The sequence below is a fragment of the Nicotiana tabacum genome, chromosome 6 (genome assembly GCF_000715075.1).
Source record: "Nicotiana tabacum cultivar K326 chromosome 6, ASM71507v2, whole genome shotgun sequence".
Classification (NCBI taxonomy): Eukaryota; Viridiplantae; Streptophyta; class Magnoliopsida; order Solanales; family Solanaceae; genus Nicotiana; species Nicotiana tabacum.
The window spans coordinates 114,318,401-114,336,774 of NC_134085.1; the positions used below are offsets into that span (position 1 = coordinate 114,318,401).

General features: G+C 36.9%; 1 protein-coding gene across 1 annotated transcript; it reads right to left on the reverse strand.

The window, feature by feature from the left end:
• Positions 1–7,416: 7,416 nt before the first annotated feature.
• Positions 7,417–16,854, reverse strand: LOC142181997 (uncharacterized). Its single transcript, XM_075255757.1, has 3 exons — positions 16,768–16,854; positions 7,600–7,878; positions 7,417–7,506 (listed from the first exon to the last, which is right to left on the reverse strand). Exons 1-3 carry the CDS (start codon positions 16,852–16,854, stop codon positions 7,417–7,419), a joined length of 456 nt encoding a protein of 151 aa, XP_075111858.1.
• Positions 16,855–18,374: the final 1,520 nt, after the last annotated feature.

The window sequence follows — 18,374 nt, forward strand, 5'->3', positions numbered from 1 at the left end:
TGATGCTTATTTACCATCCTAAATAAATAATTAGGCCTATTGGATTAAAAGCAAGTATATGAGAATAAAATGAGATATACAAATTGCAACACTTTACATCAACGACAATTAGAAATAGGACTTGCACTAAATAGAAATAATAAAAGTTCTTGAAAAAAATATTCTTCCCTTTATAAATCATTTTTAGTTTCATATACAATTCATTATCGGGCATATAGAGATATATGTTGTATTTGTGAAGAATAGTATTAATCATGTTCTTATTCTTTATTTTGAATTTGAATAGTCTTGGATGAACATAAATTATACGCGGAGATTATAATCGACGGGCAACATTTAATAAATTGTGAATTTTTTTTAAGAATTAAGGGGTATCTTAAATGGAGATTTCTCATAATATAATAAATAATTTGGGGGAAAAGTCCATAATACTATTTTACGCAATCAGGGATGCGTTCGCGCACCCTGATTATATTTTAAAAGTAACTTCGGATTATGCGTACGCGCAATTTCGAGCGAATACTTAATAAAAACGAATTTCTTTGGAAAATTTTAAATAATTTCATATAACCCAAGATGTGCAGTTCATTGTCTAAATACAAGGGTAATGATGTTCCTGATTTTATTTTAAATTTCGAACATATGTTTTTGTTAATAAAAACAATAACGATTTTATTGTGTACACGTACGCGTGGCACGATCCCCGGTAATTATAAAAAGTACGTAATACGAATATACGTACGCGTAATTCGTCCATATAATTGTAAACAATAAGTAAAAGCGGTAGAAAAATCACGTAACAAAATGTATTTAATAAAATCAAGATAATTAAGCCAATAATAAAAACAGTTAAGCGACCGTGCTAGAACCACGGAATTCGGAAATGCCTAACACCTTCTTCCGGATTAACAGAATTCCTTACTCAGGATTTCTGGTTCGCAGAATAATAAACAGAGTCATATTCTCCTCGATTCAGGGACTAAAATTGGTGACTTGGGATGCCTTAAAATTCCCAGGTGGCGACTCTGAAATAATTAAACAAATCCCGTTTCGATGTCCTTCAATTGGAGAAAACTCCCCACGCGCCCCGCGGGCGCGGTAAAAAGGAGGTGCGACAGAGGAAATAACAGATGGTATGCCTAATGAAGAAAATCCAAGAAGAAGTAAACGTCAAAGGATATCTACTTTATTCGGTCCAGATTTTCTGACTTTTCTGTTAGAAAATGAGCCTCGTACCTTCAAGGAAGCAATGTCTTCCTCAGAAGCACAATATTGGAAAGAAGCTGTCAATAGTGAAATAGAATCCATATTGAGCAACCATACTTGGAAATTGGTTGATCTTCCTCCGGGTAACAAAACGTTGGGTTCTAAATGGATTTTCAAGAAGAAAATGAAAGAAGATGGTACTATTGACAAATACAAGGCAAGACTTGTTGTCAAAGGATTTAGACAACGAGAAGGTTTTGACTATTTTGACACATACTCGTCGGTAACAAGAATTACATCTATTCGGATGCTAATAGCGTTAGCCGCCTTGTATGGTCTTCAAATCCATCAAATGGATGTAAAAACAGCCTTCTTAAATGGTGATCTTGAGGAAGAAATTTACATGAACCAACCTGAAGGGTTTGTGGTTCCGGGAAAAGAAAAGAAGGTGTGTAGACTTGTTAAGTCTCTTTATGAACTAAAACAAGCACCCAAACAATGGCATGCAAAATTTGACCAAACAATGTTGTCAAATGGTTTTAAGATTAATGAATGTGATAAGTGTGTTTACATTAAGAACATTCAAAATCATGTAGTCATTGTTTGCTTATATGTTGATGATATGCTAATAATGAGCAAAGACATTGCCGACATTCAAGCTACTAAGCGTATGCTTGCTAGTAAGTTTGATATGAAAGACTTAGGAGTTGCCGATGTAATTCTAGGAATTAAAATCCAGAGGACTCCTCAAGGTCTAGCTTTGTCTCAATCACATTACGTGAAAATGGTACTTGAAAAATTCAAACACTTGGAATTTAGAAGTGCAATGACTCCAATTGACTTAAACCATCATCTTATGAAGAATAAAGGCGAAAGTACGTCTCAATTGGAGTATGCTCGTGTGTTGGGAAGTCTAATGTACATCATGAACTATACACGGCCCGATATAGCTTGTGCAATAAGTAAACTTAGTCGATTCACAAGTAATCCCAACAAGCATCACTGGGTGGCTATGAAACGAGTTCTGGGATATTTGGAGTATACCCAAGACTACGCTTTGCACTACAATAAATATCATGCGGTTATTGAAGGATATAGTGATGCTAATTGGATAACCGGCTCATCAGAAACAAAGTCCACAAGTGGATATGTGTTTACTGTTGGTGGAGGAGCAGTATCTTGGAAGTCTTCCAAACACACATGTATCGCTCGCTCTACAATGGAATCAGAGTTTATAGCATTGGATAAAGCCGGTGAAGAAGCTGAATGGCTTCTGAATTTTTTAGAAGACATTCCATTTTGGCCAAAACCTTTGGCTCCTATTTGCATACATTGCGATAGTGAGGCTGCAATAGGACGGGCAGAGAGCGTTATGTATAACGAAAAGTCTCGTCATATACGACGAAGACATAATACCGTTAGACAACTACTTTCTAGTGGAATTATCACTATTGATTATGTAAGATCAAAGGATAATGTTGCGGATCCACTTACAAAAGGCTTAACTAGAGAGGGAGTTGAGAAATCATCTAAGGGAATGGGACTATGGCTAAGGACAGGTCAACATAACGGTAACTCTACCTAGAATTTTGGATGTTCCGAGATCTAGGTTCAAGGAGCTCAAACAAAGTTGTGATTGACCGGTTCAACATTGTCAAAACAAAATCTTTGGTCCATTCTCGTGATGAAGACAATGTTCAGTAACAAGGATAGAACTTTACACGTTCTTTAATGATTACCAAAGTTTGATGAGGTATCTATCAAATAGTGTCAATCTAAAGGATTACACGTTTAGGAATCACCTACGTAAGTGTGAAGTGTAAGCCGCTTCAAGGAGAATTCTGTAAGGCCAATTCTCTACGCACTTATGAGACCAGGCGATGTTCATGGCTAAAACGAACACAACAATGAGAACCAAAAGACGGTTAAGGGTTGGTTGTGTGGCATATGGCTGTCTAGGTATACACTAAAGTTCAACGGTTCAAAGATATCAAATCTACCGATTGACCGAGTATATCCGACATATGTTCACTACGGAAAGTTCAAAGGGAAACCTACTTATCCATAAGCAATTAATCCTTACTTGCAAAATCACATAGCTTTCATCTATGATCTTTCTTGATACAGCCATTCCCATTCATGTGGGGGATTGTTGGACTTTAAGTCATTGGGCTTTAAAGTATAAGAAGTGTGAATTGGAAATGGAGGGAAATAAAATGGAGGGAAAATGAAAATTTGAAGAAGTGAACTTTTGTCTTGCACTTTGTCCCTCATTGGTGAGGGACAATCACATTTGTGTGCTTATATATAGATTCACTTCTTAAACCTCTTAAAAGGAGTTGAAGAGAATGAACCCTCGCGCCGTCGTCGTCGCTCGCTCGACTCGGCCTCGGCTTCGGCTTCGGCTTCGGCTTCAGATTCGGATTCGGATTCGGATTCGGATTTGGATTTGGAAAATGATCGATCGATAAGATTATTTTTTGGACAAAATTTATTTAATTATTTAATAATTAATTAAATCCCAAATCACTGGCTTCGGATTCGGATTTGGATTTGGATTTGGATTTGGATTTGGAAAATGATCGATCGATAAGATTATTTTTTGGACAAAATTTATTTAATTATTTAATAATTAATTAAATGCCAAATCACTGCTGAAACTACGCCAGAACCCTGCTGAAAGTTCAGAGGGCCTCGCTGGCCTCGGTAGAATCGCGGCAGTCAGATTCAGAGAGCCTCTCTAGCCGCGGTTCTGCCGCGATCGCGGTAGAACCGCGGCAGGCCGCGTATTTTCTGAAAAGGCACCTTTCCAGACACCTCTTCTGATATTTGCCTATAAATTCTGAGGCAAGGCTGCATCTTCTTGACACGAAAAACATTTCAGAACTTCTTTCTTTCTGAATATACTGCATCCTAATTCGCAGTCGCTCTCTCTCAAATTCGTAAGTGTGATTTTGCTCCGTTCTTTGAGTTCGTTGGTATCCTGCTGTTTGTATTGCTACTGTTGTAGGAAGGTTTATTCTGTTTTATCCTGGGAGGATTTAATTCATTACCTTGGCAACGTGTGAGGGGGTTAAAATTCCTTAAGGACGCACAAGAAAAATTGTGGACTCGGAATATTTCTGATTCTTTAATATTTTATACATTTCTTTATTCTTCTAACAGTTTTCTGATTTTTGTTTTAGACAGTTACGCTCACAAACTTAAGGAACTTTATTTTACTAACGTTTCTGGTTGATTATTAAACTATTTTCTATATACTTTGTTGGAGACTAAAGCCTTGTTGCTTTCTACTCCTATAATTGTTTCTGTCCAGTTTAAAGTACATAAAAACTTTGTCGGAATAATAAACGTACGGATTTGAAGTATATAGAAACTTCACCATTGTTACGTGTTCTATTTTTGGTTTGGTATTCAGTTTGAAGATATCAAAACTTCACTGATTTAACAAGTTCTGTATTGTTTTCAACTTTACAGAAATATGACGAATGAAAACCAAACTAATGGAAGTATTGCGGGAATGGGTGCTACTGTTACGAGTGCTGCTGCCTCGTCAAGCCGTTCTACTCCTGCTCATGCTATGGCACCGGCAGAAAAACCCGGAAAGTTTTCTGGTATTGACTTCAAACGCTGGCAAATGAAGATGTTCTTCTATCTTACTACGTTGAGTTTGCAACGTTTCATCAAGGAGGATCCTCCAGTGATGGCTGAGAATACTCCGGATGATGAACGACTTGTTGTAACTGAAGCATGGAAACATTCTGATTTCTTGTGCAAAAACTACATATTGAGTTGTTTGGAAGATGGCTTGTATAATGTCTATAGTGTCATGGAAACTTCAAAAGCGTTATGGAATGCACTTGAGAAGAAGTACAAGACTGAGGATGTCGGACTTAAGAAGTTCGTGGCTGCAAAGTTTTTGGATTTCAAGATGACTGATACTAGGTCAGTCATAACCCAAGTCCAAGAATTACAAGTCATTGTGCATGACCTCCTTGCTGAAGGTACGACCCGAGTCAATAATTTTATTAATAAGATTTATCTTATTACTAATTATGAGATTGTTATTGAAGGTATGGTCATAAATGAGGACTTTCAAGTCGCTGCTTTCATTGAAAAGTTACCTCCGTTGTGGAAGAATTTTAAGAACTATCTTAAACACAAGCGGAAGGAGATGACACTAGAAGACTTGATTGTTCGTTTGAGGATAGAAGAAGACAACAAAAATGCTGAAAAGAAGTTATGTACAAATTAGTGTAACCCGAGTGACCATGAGTTTGATATTGCTTATTTCTTCACTTTTGACGCTAATAACTGATATTTTATTTTTTGGTAATGCTAAAAGAAAGAAGTTAAGAATGTTAACATATAAGGATCAACAAACTTGATTCCTGCTTATTTATTTCGAAACTGATAAAGTTAAATGTGTTCAAAGGGATTATGCAAGAAAGTGTTGATGGTTAATTTGGTTCTTATGTTGAGATGTACATAGGTTTATCATTATCAAAAGGGGAAATCTGTTGAGCTCTAGTGAAATTAATTTTGATGATTAACAAACAGTTACTGATGAACTAGGTCCCTTGAAGATATCTATTGTACTAATAAACATATCGACAACTTGTCAAACAGACAGCGAAGAACCAAGTTCCTCTCTATATCATTGATCAAGAGCTGCAAAATGATTCCTAACGCAAGTATGATTCTTCGACAATATTATTTATGGAAGGATTTGATTTCGTAGGCTATAAGTATTGTATCAGCTAGAAGAATACATGTTCAACAAGAATTCAGTTTATAAAAACACTTGTATGGAAGGAAAAACGTGTGAATTTAAGAAAATCAAGTCCTATTTGGATTAATTTCCTTAACCGATTTCTTTTGAATTTGGAGCACAAAATTAAGGAATATTTCGGCCCAACCACTACTATAAAACGCTAATTTTCGACCGTCAAATCAGTCGAAAATCGTCCAAAAATCATATTTTTCTGACGGATTCCCGACCGAAAAAGGTCGATCAGAAAATACGTGGTCGCAAAATATTTGCGACCGAATCAGTCGAAAATTTCCGACGGATTTGGTCGCAAACTGAAAAATAAAGGACGCATTTGAATTTAAGTGATTGTTGCCGAATTGGTCAGTAAATTTGTGACTGATTCGGTTGTTAATCAAAACTAAAATTAAAATTAAAATTAATTTTTTCAACCGATTCAGTCGGAAATTAAATAATAAAGTTAATTTTTAATTGAATATTCTGACCGAAACAATCGTACATATTGAGTATAAATTAATTAAAAAATTCAGAAATTCTCAATTTGCGACCGAATCAATCGCAATCTGGGTAATTTCTGGTGAAATTTGCGATTGATTCGGTCGCATATCAGTCCCAAATCTGGAAAAATAATTAGCAGAATTCTGTTGTATTATTAATTACATCACCTGCCAAATAAAACAACCAACCGAACACCTAGTATAACAATTCAACTCCAATATTTACTATAAAACAAACAGTAATATTTATAACAATCCAACCAACTAATCAAACAACATTCATTTTGATCAACCAATTATCAAAATATTAACTCAATTTCGTAAATTAAACATGTCCCTAACTTCAACTCTAAAATATTACATGCACATTCAAATAGTTAAACCTAGTAAGACTCAGTCTCCTCCTCAGACTCAGACTCCATTGCAGCTTGACTGCCTTTCTTGCTTTTCTTTTTAATAATTTTTGGATCAAAGCCTGAGTTGCGTCCCATTCTTGCGACATTTGATCCATTCTTTGATGTGTAGCTTCCATGTCTTCTCGGGAAACTGATGCACCAGCGAATAATATTATTGGACGATTGGAGGATGGTCGTGCTCCAATTCCATAGACTCGACCTTTATTTATATTCATGAGAAATAAATAAAAAAAGAAAGTAAAAGGAGTAAGAAAAAAACGCGCAACTTTCAAACTAATACTAAAATAGATAATTACATAATATCTATACATTTATTCACGCCATATGCCGCCTGTGTCCAAATTGCAGTCATATCCTCCGGAGCCTGCTGAGTTCCTTCAAGCTGAGTTTGTCTTCATGCATCAAGATCATTATGATACTTGTCCTGAAATAAAATAATGCACGTTATATAAATAAAATAATCCTAAAAAATAATATAGTATTGGAGTTGTGATCATAGAAATGTTTCTAAAGCACGCGGTTCGACTCATCCTTCTCTTGTGTCGTCCTTCTTCTTCTTCTTGTGGGTCTCCACAAACATCTTAGCATAAGTCACATCTCCCCTACGTTCTTTTTCCTGAAAATTAAAAAATAATTAGACATATGTATGTGTGTGGGTGTGGGTGTATTCCATACTTGTAAAACTAAGAATATTTTATAATGAAATTACCAATCTCAAACGATGGGCTGCAAAACTGATAGAACCTCTAGTATGCAACGCTCCACCCTTAGTAGAAGCTTTGTTTAATTTTACATGTTCACTCTTCTTCTTCCACTCAGGGGTGTTCCACTTCTTCAAGAGCTGATTCCAGATATCTACACATATCCGCTCAGGCTTGGTGCCACCCCTCCTAGCAACATGATGTGAATCTATTATCCATTTTTGTACTCTCTTCTCGAAGTTAGCATTCACCTGATTTTCAAGTGCAGGCTGCCATACGCACCTAACCTGCAAAATCAATAAATAATACAAGACGAATGAGGATAAGTATTAATAAAATTTAATTTATGTAACGACTCGGTCGGTCATTTCATGAGTTACCACTCCATTTCTCCCATTTATACTTCTTATTGTCTTGTTCAGCTGTATTATATGTTATCGGGTTGGTTGGCTCGGGTTCGGAGAGGTTTTGGTATGGTTTGAGATACTTAGTCTCTTTTGAGTAAGCTTAAGTTGAAAAAGTCAACCGGATATTGAATTATATGATAAAGGGCTCGGATGTGAGTTCTGATGGTTTGGATAGCTTCGGGAGGTGATTTGGGACTTAGAAGCGTGATCGGAATGTGTTTTGGAGGTACGGAGTAGATTTAGGCTTGAATTGGCGAAATTGGGATTTTGGAATTTTCCGGTTGATAGGTGAGATTTTGATATAGGGTTCAAAATGGAATGCTGGGAGTTTCAGTAGGTCCCTTGTGTCATTTGGGATGTGTGTGCAAAATTTCAGGTCATTCGGATGTGGCTTGATAGACTATTTGATCGAAAGCGGAATTTGGAAGATTTTACAATTCTTAGGCTTAAATCTGATGCAAATTTGGTATTTTGATGTTGTTTTGAGCGTTCCGAAGGTTGGAACAAGTTTGAATGATGTTATGGGATAGGTTGACATGTTTGGTTGAGGTCCCAACGGCCTCGGGTAAGTTTCGGGTGGTTAAACGGATCATTTCAAATTGAGAAAAATTGTAGACATACAGATTGTGACCTTCGTAAAAAAAATGACAGACAATATAGCAGTTAATTAGCTAGTTCAACTAACAAGTGGTTACATTTGTTGAAAGCGAAAAAATTAGAACATTCTATTATCATTTGAATGAAAGTAGCGACAAGTGGAGTGTTACGAGTTTGAGGAGAGGCGCACATAAGTAAGGCTTTGTAGCTTCTACCCCTCTACATGGAATTCTTTCTTCACCTCTCCTCTCCTCTTTCCTTATCATTTCATTCTTGAGAATTATGTTCATTGGAGAGAATTATCTTCAAGTTGAGAAAAATTGCAGAAAATCTGCTGTGAGTATTGCAGACTTTTGGCATTCACGTTCGTGAGTGGGCCCTCGCGTTCATGAAGGGCTAGGATGAGAGGCTAGATGTTAGACCTTCGTGTTCACGATGGAGGTCCCACGTTTGCGAAGGGTTGGAGTCAGGAATCTTCGCGTTCGCGAGAGAGCAGATGCATTCGCAATGGTCTGAGTTGTTGAGGTAACCTCGCGAAGGGTCGCAGCATTCGCATATGAGGAATTCTGGTCAACTTAAGTTTGTGCTTCGCGAATGCAAGGATTTGACCGTGTTCGTGAAGAAAGATTTGAAATAGCTGGGCAAAATGATTTAAAAGGCCATATCCGCAATTTTTAGCCTAAGTTCCTCCATTTTTGGGCAATTTTGAAGCTTTTTGAAGAGGATTGAAGAAGGAATCAAGGGGGAACACTTGGAGGCAAGATTTATGGACTTAATACTCAATCCTAATGTAATTTCTACCTAATTAATCATGGAATTTTTAGAATTTAAGCCTAAATATTGAAGAACTAGAACTTGTAATTATAGACCTAAAATTAGGGATTTGAGGGGTCATTTGTGGTTGGATTTTAGTGTTTTTGATATGAATGAACTCGGGGAGTGATAAAGAGTCTATTGATGTAATCTTTATCGGATTCTGAGACGTGGCCCCGGGGGTCGGGTTTGGCTAATTTCGGGATTTGTGTTGTAATTCAATTTCTTTCGAATGGGCTTTATTCCCTTAGCATATTTTGATGGTTGTGCACTGATTTTGGTTAGATTTGGAGCATTCGGAGGCCGATTCGAGAGGCAAAGGCATCGCGGGCTAGAGTTTGGATCGGATATAGGTGAGTAATAAATGTAAATGTTGTTTTGAGGGTATGAAACCCCGAATTTCACATCACGGTGCTATATTGAGGTGACGCACGCGCTAGATGACGAGCGTGGGGTCATGCACCATTAGGGATTGTGACTTAGTCCATCCCGTATGACTATTTAATTGCACATTTGATTGAAAACTGTTTGCTATCATCATGTTTTTGGCTGAATGCCATATTTGGGCCTCGTGCCAACTATTTTGGACCCTTAGGCGATTTTTACTACTTTTCCTCACTGTTTTGACTTTATACTTGTACTCAGTCATGATATGTCCTACTGTTTTTATAACTCAGCCATGTTTAGTCTATTTTGACATCTTAAATGATATTTTGAGCTGAGCATCATGTTTTACTATGCCCAAGTGGCTTTTAGAGATTTCTGACTGTATAGGGCCGATGGCCTGTGTTGTGAGGTTATTATGGGATCGGGCTGCGCGCCGCAGCGGTATGAGCTGATTCATGATTATGAGGTCGAGGGCATGAGTTGTAAGCCACAAGGTGGCTTGATATGAGGCCGAAAGCCTATTGATTATGCCACGAGATATCTTGATATTGTGCTTGGGCCGTAAAGGGCCCCTCCCGAAGTCTGTACACCCCCAGTGAGCGCGTGTACCCAGTGTGATATGTGATATAGCCCGAGGGGCTGATGTTGTTCGATGTTATTTCCCGAGGGGATGATTTCTGTTAATATTGTGCCCGAGGGGCTGATTTTATGTGTTTATCTTTTCTCGCTGCTTTTCATTCACTTGTTTAACTGTTAAAAGATATTTTAAAGAGGTTTTACTGAACTGAGGTGTTTTTACAAGTTTTCATTGTTCTATTGCATTGATTTTATAATGCCTCTTTGTAGCATTTTGTTGTGTTTTACGTGTTTTCTTATCGCTCAGCTACCTTTACTTTTATTACTCACTGAGTTGGCATACTCACATTACTCCCTACACCCTGTGTGCAGATTTAGGAGCCTCGGGTCCTGCTAGCGAGGGTTGATTTCTTCCAGCGGGCTATTCGGAGTTCACTGGGTAGCTGCTCGGCGTTTGCATCCCAGTGTTTCTCCCTCCTATCTTTATTTTCCCTTGTACTAGATTCTGTAATAGACTGTGTAGTCCTTTTCCATATTCTTAGACTTATGTTAGATGCTCATGACTAGTGACACCCCGATGTCGGGCTGTGTTTATTTCCGCGTTGTCCTATTTCACTTCATTTTGGGATTTATCATCTGTTTATGTTTTAAATTGAATTATTATAACTGTAAAAAAAATGGATTGGGAGTTGTGTCGGCTGGCCTTATTTCACGATAGGCGACATCACAATCGGATCCGGGTTTAGGGTCATGACAATTTATTCTTACCTTAAATTGTTGTCACATATTCATTCTGATTGGGTACGATATCTATCTCCAGGAATTTCACGGCTCATGAAAAAAAGGCTTCATAGCTTCCGTCACCGTATGTGTGGCCTGATAGGATGGCAAAAACTCGCATTAAATTTAACATATAAAATAAACATTCATTAAATTCATTATATGCAAAATTTTATTGAAATATTTTAAAAGGAAATTGAAGAAAAACTCACACGTCTCCATAGGGAACGATAATCAGCCGATGAAGAGAATCGTCCTGTACAGTCCTTGCAGTACACTATCTCACGATATCAGCAACTGTAGAAGTACTGGTAGATTAGGATTCATGTGCATAAGAGCCTTCAATATCCAAGTTAGATATACTTGGAGTTGATGATGATGGAGATGATAATTGAGTGGGTGATGTATGAGGCACAAAACATAAACCACCATACTGGCTACTATGATAGCTCGAGGATGTAATCGGTGGTGAGCCACCGACTGACTAGCAGGATCACGCGAGAAAGAAACTAAAAAAATGAGGTGTGGGTATAAAATATGGTGGTCGAAGCTAAGCCACCATGAGAAAGCATGGAGTAATACTGAAGCGAGTTAGAGGGGGAGATTTTGAAAAATTCAGATGGCTGTGAAGCTGGCATGGAAGCACGATGAGGCATAGGAGGAAGGCTCATATTTGGTATAGGTAGAGGAAGCTGACTTGTAGTAGGTAAAGTGTATTTTTTCTTCTTAGATTTTTTTTTATTTCTTTACCGCGAGAAGCCATCTGTGTAATGAATATAAAATATTTACATATAAAATAATTTAATATAACAAATACAAATATAAAGTATACATAATAAATATAATAATATAAACATAAAACCCTAAGATCTCATTAATAATATTAAAGTAATTTTATTACATATTACGATGATTTAAGGAATAACATTTAAATAAAGAACAAGTCATAAACACACAAATAGCTTACTCCTCATCACTTGTTTCATTTTCATTTTCTTCAGCACTTGTTTCATTTTTATTATATAAATCTTCATCCTCGCTTGTTTCATGTTCATCAATTGAATCTTTGTCTTCATTTTCCATTGATGTTCCTCACCATGCTCAATTAAAATTGATCTTAGGACAGAAGGATCGAATTTTTTGTATAGGCCGTTGCTATCCTGCAATTCATCTGCTAATTCATCATCCACTACTATTTCAACACTTGAAATGTCATTTTGGTACGCTACATCCAATGCAACCTCGACTTCGACTCTACCCACTAGCTTAGATTTTATCACTACCCACCATGCAGACCTATTCTTGCACAAAAGATAAGGTGCATAATATACTTATTTCACATTTTATGCAGTAATAAATGGGTCATAGAGTCTATACCTCCCCGTGTGCTTTATTTCAATAATTTTGTACTAAGGATGCACCTTCGTATCTCTATTTCTGTAACAACCCGACTGGTCGTTTTGAGCATTTGCATTCGGTTCGGCAGTTTGAAGTCACGAGCAGCTTCATATTATATGTATCGACTTGCGTGCATGGCTGAATTCAATTTTCGGATGATTTAGAGTCAAATTGGAAGAAGGAATCTAGTTTTGGAAGCTTTAGCTGTTAGAATTTAACCGGAATTTGACTTTTGAGTAAACAGCTACGGAATGAGTTTTAGATGATGTTATCAGCTTTGTATGGTGATTTTGGACTTAGGCGTGGATTCGGATTTGGAGGCCCGTAGGGTAATTTGAGGCATTTTGGCGAAAGTTGGAAAAGTTGAAGTTTGGAAAATGGAGAAGTTTGACCCATAGTTGACTTTTGTGATATCGGGGTTGGAATGCAATTCTGAAGTAAGAACAGCTCCGTTATGTCATTTGGGACTTGTCTGCAAAATTTAGTGTCATTCCGGGTTGGTTTGATTGGTTTCGGCACGAGTTTTCAAAGTTGGAAGATTTAGAAGTTCATAGTTCGATTCATGGAGCGATTTGCATTTTCGGCGTTGTTTGATATGATTTAAGGCATCGAGTGAGTCCGTGTTAGGTTATAGAATTGTTGGTAGGTTTAGACGGGGTCCCGGGGGCGTCGGGGGCGTTTCGGATGGGCTACGGGTCATTTCCTTCTATTTTTGAACTGTTGTTCTGCTATCTAGTATCCTTCATCGCGTTCGCGTCCTAGATCTCGCGTTCGCGTTGTATTAATTTATAGGGTGGAACATTTCCTCTTCGCGTTCGCATTAATCCTCTCGCATCCGCGAAGTTCTACCCTTTCCCTTCTTCGCATCCGCGTTTGTCCCATCGTTTTCGCGTAGTAGAAAATAGGAGCTGGGCACTGGTGGTCATTTACTCTTCGCGTTCGCATCCTTCTACCCGCATTCGCGTAGGTTCCTGCTTCTTATTCTTTGCGTTCACGGCCCTTTGCTCGCGTTCACGTAGGGTCATCCTGGCAGCCTTCATTTTTCTTCTTCGCGAACGCATGCATCCTTCCGCGTTCGGGATGCTTTATGACCTGTGCATAATAAATAGACTCTATTCCGAGGGTTTGCCATTTTCACCATTTTTGGAGTTCTAGAGCTCTGTTTTGGGCGATTCGTCATGGGTTTTTCAAGCAAAATAATTGGGTAAGTATTCTTCACCTAGAATTGATTATATTCCATGATTTTATATTTATTTTTATCATCTAAATTGTGTTTTGAGTTGAGGAAAATGTTGGTTTTTGAAGAAAATTTTTGAAATGAAAAATCATGATTTGAGGGACGAAATGGTATCGGAGTTTGATAATTTTTATATGAATGAACTCGTATCGGAATGGATATTCGGTTTTTGTAAATTTGTCGGGTTCGAGGTGCGGGATCGGGGGGTCGACTTTTGGACCGATGATTTTTAGAATTTGATAAAGATTGAGGTTTTATGATCCGGAATAGTTTCTTATATGTTTTATTTGTGCTTTGAAGTTATTTTGGTTAGATTTGAGCCGTCCGGAGGTCTTTTCACCCGAGAAGTTCATTGTTGAGTATCAGTTTGTCTTCTTTGAGGTAAGTATCTTGCCTAACCTTGTGGGGGGACTTCCCCTTAGGATTTGAGTCCTCTATGCTAATTGTAGTCCGTGCACACAAGGTGACGAGTGCGTGCCCGGTCTTATTTGTGGAAAATTTGCCTTTTAAGGTTCTTAGGTCCTTATGATCACTAAGTGGGAAGTTGTTATGATATGATTGAGTTTCCTATTTGCTAGTTTCACCTCTACATGCTCTATACGATGTTGTTAGCTCTTTTTTACCTCTTACTTGTTATTTGGCCCTTATTTGCCTGAATTGAAGTGATTGCCCTCCTTATTGTTTTTTTATTTATTAATTGTGAGTTCTGTGAGCACGTGATTTTTGCCTAATGTGAAATACTCCTAAAAATTAAAGAAATATATTTTCCCCTATTGTTTGCAATTTTATAGGATTTTTGTAGGATTTTTTGTTAATAGTTTGCATTTTTGTGCACGTTTAATTCTACTAAAATCATGAAAATGCCAAAAAATACTATGCATTGCATTAAGATTTGTTTTCATTTTTAGGATTAATTAAGTTAGTTAATTGCCTTATAAGATGAAAATCACAAAAATTGGTTCACTTTTACATTTTTAGCTTTTTAATTTTAGATTAGTAATTTTCTCTTTTAATCTAGGAGCAACTAATTTTTATAAATTTTATATCTTGATAATTAGCTTGATTTTACGATTTAAATTAAAATTAAGAATTTAATTTAGGTTTTTATTTAATTAAAAAAATAAAAGGAAGGAGGAAATTGAAAAGGTTGGTCTTTAAATTAAAATTGGGCCAAACTTGATGTCAAGCCCAAATTCCACCTCAAATACACCCCTTACCCAGCCCAAACCAGACCCATTTTTGACCTGCCCCATTTCCCCCATCTAAAACCTAACCTGTCTCTAACGAAACAACACATCTAACCCTAGAGACAACACTGAAACGGCGCCAATCTCCTAGCCCGTTTCTGCCCCGCTTCAACTCGCCAAATCATACCCAAAATCGGGCGCTTCAACTCGCCGAGTCTGCCGGTCCCTCCTTGCATCTCTCTCCAACGTGACTTAACCATTTCTGACAGATTCCCTCTCCCTCACATGCCCTCTCTTTGTTTTTTTTTCGGATTTTTACTCTTTTAGATGGAAATTATGAAAAATGGGAGGCGTAGGATTGAGTGAAATTGGATCAACTCCCTCCATTTGTTCGTTTTTCCATCAAAAAGAGGTAAAAAATCAGATTTGAATTTTGCGAATATTTGGGAGATTTCTTGGGAAGGAAGCATAGAAGGTTCGAGAATATTGGAGGTTTATATATAAAGTAAGGATTTTCTTGGTTAAGGGGTCAGAGATTTTTTCGGAAATTGAGGGAGGTAAAAAGTTCTAGGGTTCTTGGTTTTCTTTTCTTCAGATTCCTCAATTTTAGATTGCACTTTTCAGAAAACAAAAATAAAAAATAGTCTGAGTTTGATTTTGTTCGAGTTTTACTTTATTTCAAAAGAAAAATAAAAAATTATCAAAATCTCAGCATTTTTCTGATTTCTGATTCTCAAGAATGGAGTTGGGTTGAAGTTGGAGTTTGTGTTTGGGTTCAAAATTCCGGTACCGTTTTGAATTCCGTTCGAGTTTGTTTCTGATTTCATTCGGCTTATTGTAGCTTTTCTCTGTTCAATCGGGTAAGTTTTTGGGAAACTTCTGTGTCTTATGCTTTAGTGTCTTATTGAAAAGAGCTCTCAACAAGCCAAAATCTTCATACTGTTTTCTTTGAGTATTTTCATTATGAATAGTTAAAATATGACTAAATCCTTCAGTTAATTTTGATATACATTGTGTTTCTTAAGTGTTAATTATTTGTAGTGTCTTTATGTGAGAACTTTTATATCAAATAGCCCAATTTGAAGAAGCCAAGGGTTTTGCATAGATGAACTAGGAAATCTTCTTCCATATAATATGTGCAAGCCACTGGTCGTCCAACTTTCCTCTTTACTATTTTCTGATTCCATTTTCTCTGTTATTTTTGTTTTTCCATTACCATGATGGTTACATCAAGCTCATAATATTGTACTCCATTTTGTAAGTGTAACTTGGGGAGATACAGCTGATGCATGCTACACAAAATGTTGTCGACTTTGTTCCATTTCATTGCTGCATTTTAATTTTAGGCAATACTTGTAATTTTGTTTCTGTACATATGGAGTCATTATAGTTACAACTATACAAACGATTGCATAATAAACAATTTTATGTTTTTTTTTTAAATAAAGGTGAATAGATTTGCATGAAGGAAGTTTTTTTATTTAAGTTAAATTTCCCACTGAATTATTGGACTGAAACGGTGAAAGAATGGACATTTGACATTTTTAGTTTATGGGAGGAAACTGGAAACTAGAAAAAGAACCAAGGGATATTTTGGTTGACTTGCTAAATGTTGTCAAAAAAAATACATATTCATAAAATGTTGGTGTTAATATAGATCATTTTTATACAAGTACTTGAATATGAAAATTGTTGTCATACTTTTTAAACCCTCACCCTTTATCTTGCTCTTGTCCTCTTTTAGTTTTCTGTTGCTTTCTTTGGTTATTTACGGGTGCTGTAATCTTATTCTACTGCATATTCTGTTGATACTGCTATGGCATTCACAATGTGCTGTGTCCTCTTAAACTGTTGAGCATTAGCAAACGTAAATGTTGCCATTTTGCCTTGTGCTAAGCTACTGGCTACTGTTAGGCCTGCCCAAAAACCATTTTCTTTTGTCAAATACTGGGCCTAGCCACATTTCTGATTAAATGAACTTAGCCCATGAGAGTTCGAACAGAATGATAGACTTTGGTTAAAAAATTTTTTCGTTGTCATTTTATCTTATTTAACTGGACCATTAGGAACATGCTTAGGCCGTTAATATTCATAAACACCATAGTTTACTTTAGGTACGTAATTAAATCATCACAACTACGGGTATGGTTCCCATGGTGTGGTTGTGATCTCTAATTTCAAATTAATTTTAAATATGAATATTTGTAGTTCACCTAGTTGAATGCTTTTCCTTTAATAAATTTGAGGCATGCCATCCAATCACCTAGTCTATGACCCTCACATCGATATCTTAACTAGTGTAGAAAAATACCATGAACTCTCATAGTTTGTTTTAGGCATGTTTAATTAAATAAATTGTCATAGCTACGGGTACGGTTCCCGTGATGTAGTTGTGATGCTTAATTTCTAAATTCGGAGTACATTTATGTGACCCGCCCACAATTTAATCTTGTTGATAAAATAAACTTGTTGTGGATTTTGGGTACGGTTCCCGTGACATGATTCGCAACGTGTAATCAAATAATTGGTTGTATAACAATTGGATTATTAAAAGTGGTTTAAAAGGAATAAAATGCACATAGGTTTCAAAGATGTTTTAAAATTAAATAAATAGGCAAATATTAACAGTTGAGCGGCCGTGCTAATACCACAGAATCCGAGAATGCCTAACACCTTCTCCTGGGTTAACAGAATTTCTTACCCGGATTTTTGCGTTTCACGGACTGTAAAACAGAGTCAATCTTCCTCGATTTGGGATTTTAAATCGGTGACTTGGGATACCATAAATTATCCCAAGTGGCGACTCTGAATTTTAAATAAACCATCCTGTTTCGATTGTCACTTAAATTGGAAAAACTCTCATATACCCTTCTGGAGGTAGAAAAAGGAGGTGTGACAGCTCTGGCGACTCTGCTGGGGATTGAACCCAAAATCTCTGGTTCAAAGTTCAAGAATTCGAGCTTAGAATAATTGTTATATTTTGCCTTTATTTATTATCTCGTTTTAATTACATGTTTGGGCCTAATGTGTTAAATGCTGCTTTTTACCGCTTTGATACTATTTGAATTGTATATAAACTGCTACGAAACCCTTCTCTTCTCATCTTCGGGGAAGTGCACGCTGGCGTGACTTCTTTTTTGTTAGTGTCTTACCTTAATTAGAAAGAGGCTCGAACAAGTTACAAAGTTGGATGGCCTTTTGGTTCCCGATACGTAACCCCCCTCCCCCCGGCTCGAGTTATTCGCTCGGGTACACAATTCTAGAACAACATACCCAGGTTTTTGAACTTAGAATAACTCAGCCTCATGCCGGATCCCTAGTAGGAATGCTTGTTTGCATCAAGTGCATTTGACTTTGGGGACTCAACACAGGGATTGGGTCCGTATAAGACAAGCGTACCC

Excerpts from the sequence above, each read along its gene's own strand:
- LOC142181997 (XM_075255757.1), bottom strand. The coding sequence starts at position 16,854 with ATGGCAACATTTACGTTTGCTAATGCTCAACAGTTTAAGAGGACACAG. Across the intron at positions 7,879-16,767 it reads CAGTATCAACAGAATATGCA|GTTAGGTGCGTATGGCAGCC; the intron begins GTAGAATAAGAT and ends TTGATTTTGCAG. Across the intron at positions 7,507-7,599 it reads CAGCCCATCGTTTGAGATTG|GAAAAAGAACGTAGGGGAGA; the intron begins GTAATTTCATTA and ends TTTAATTTTCAG.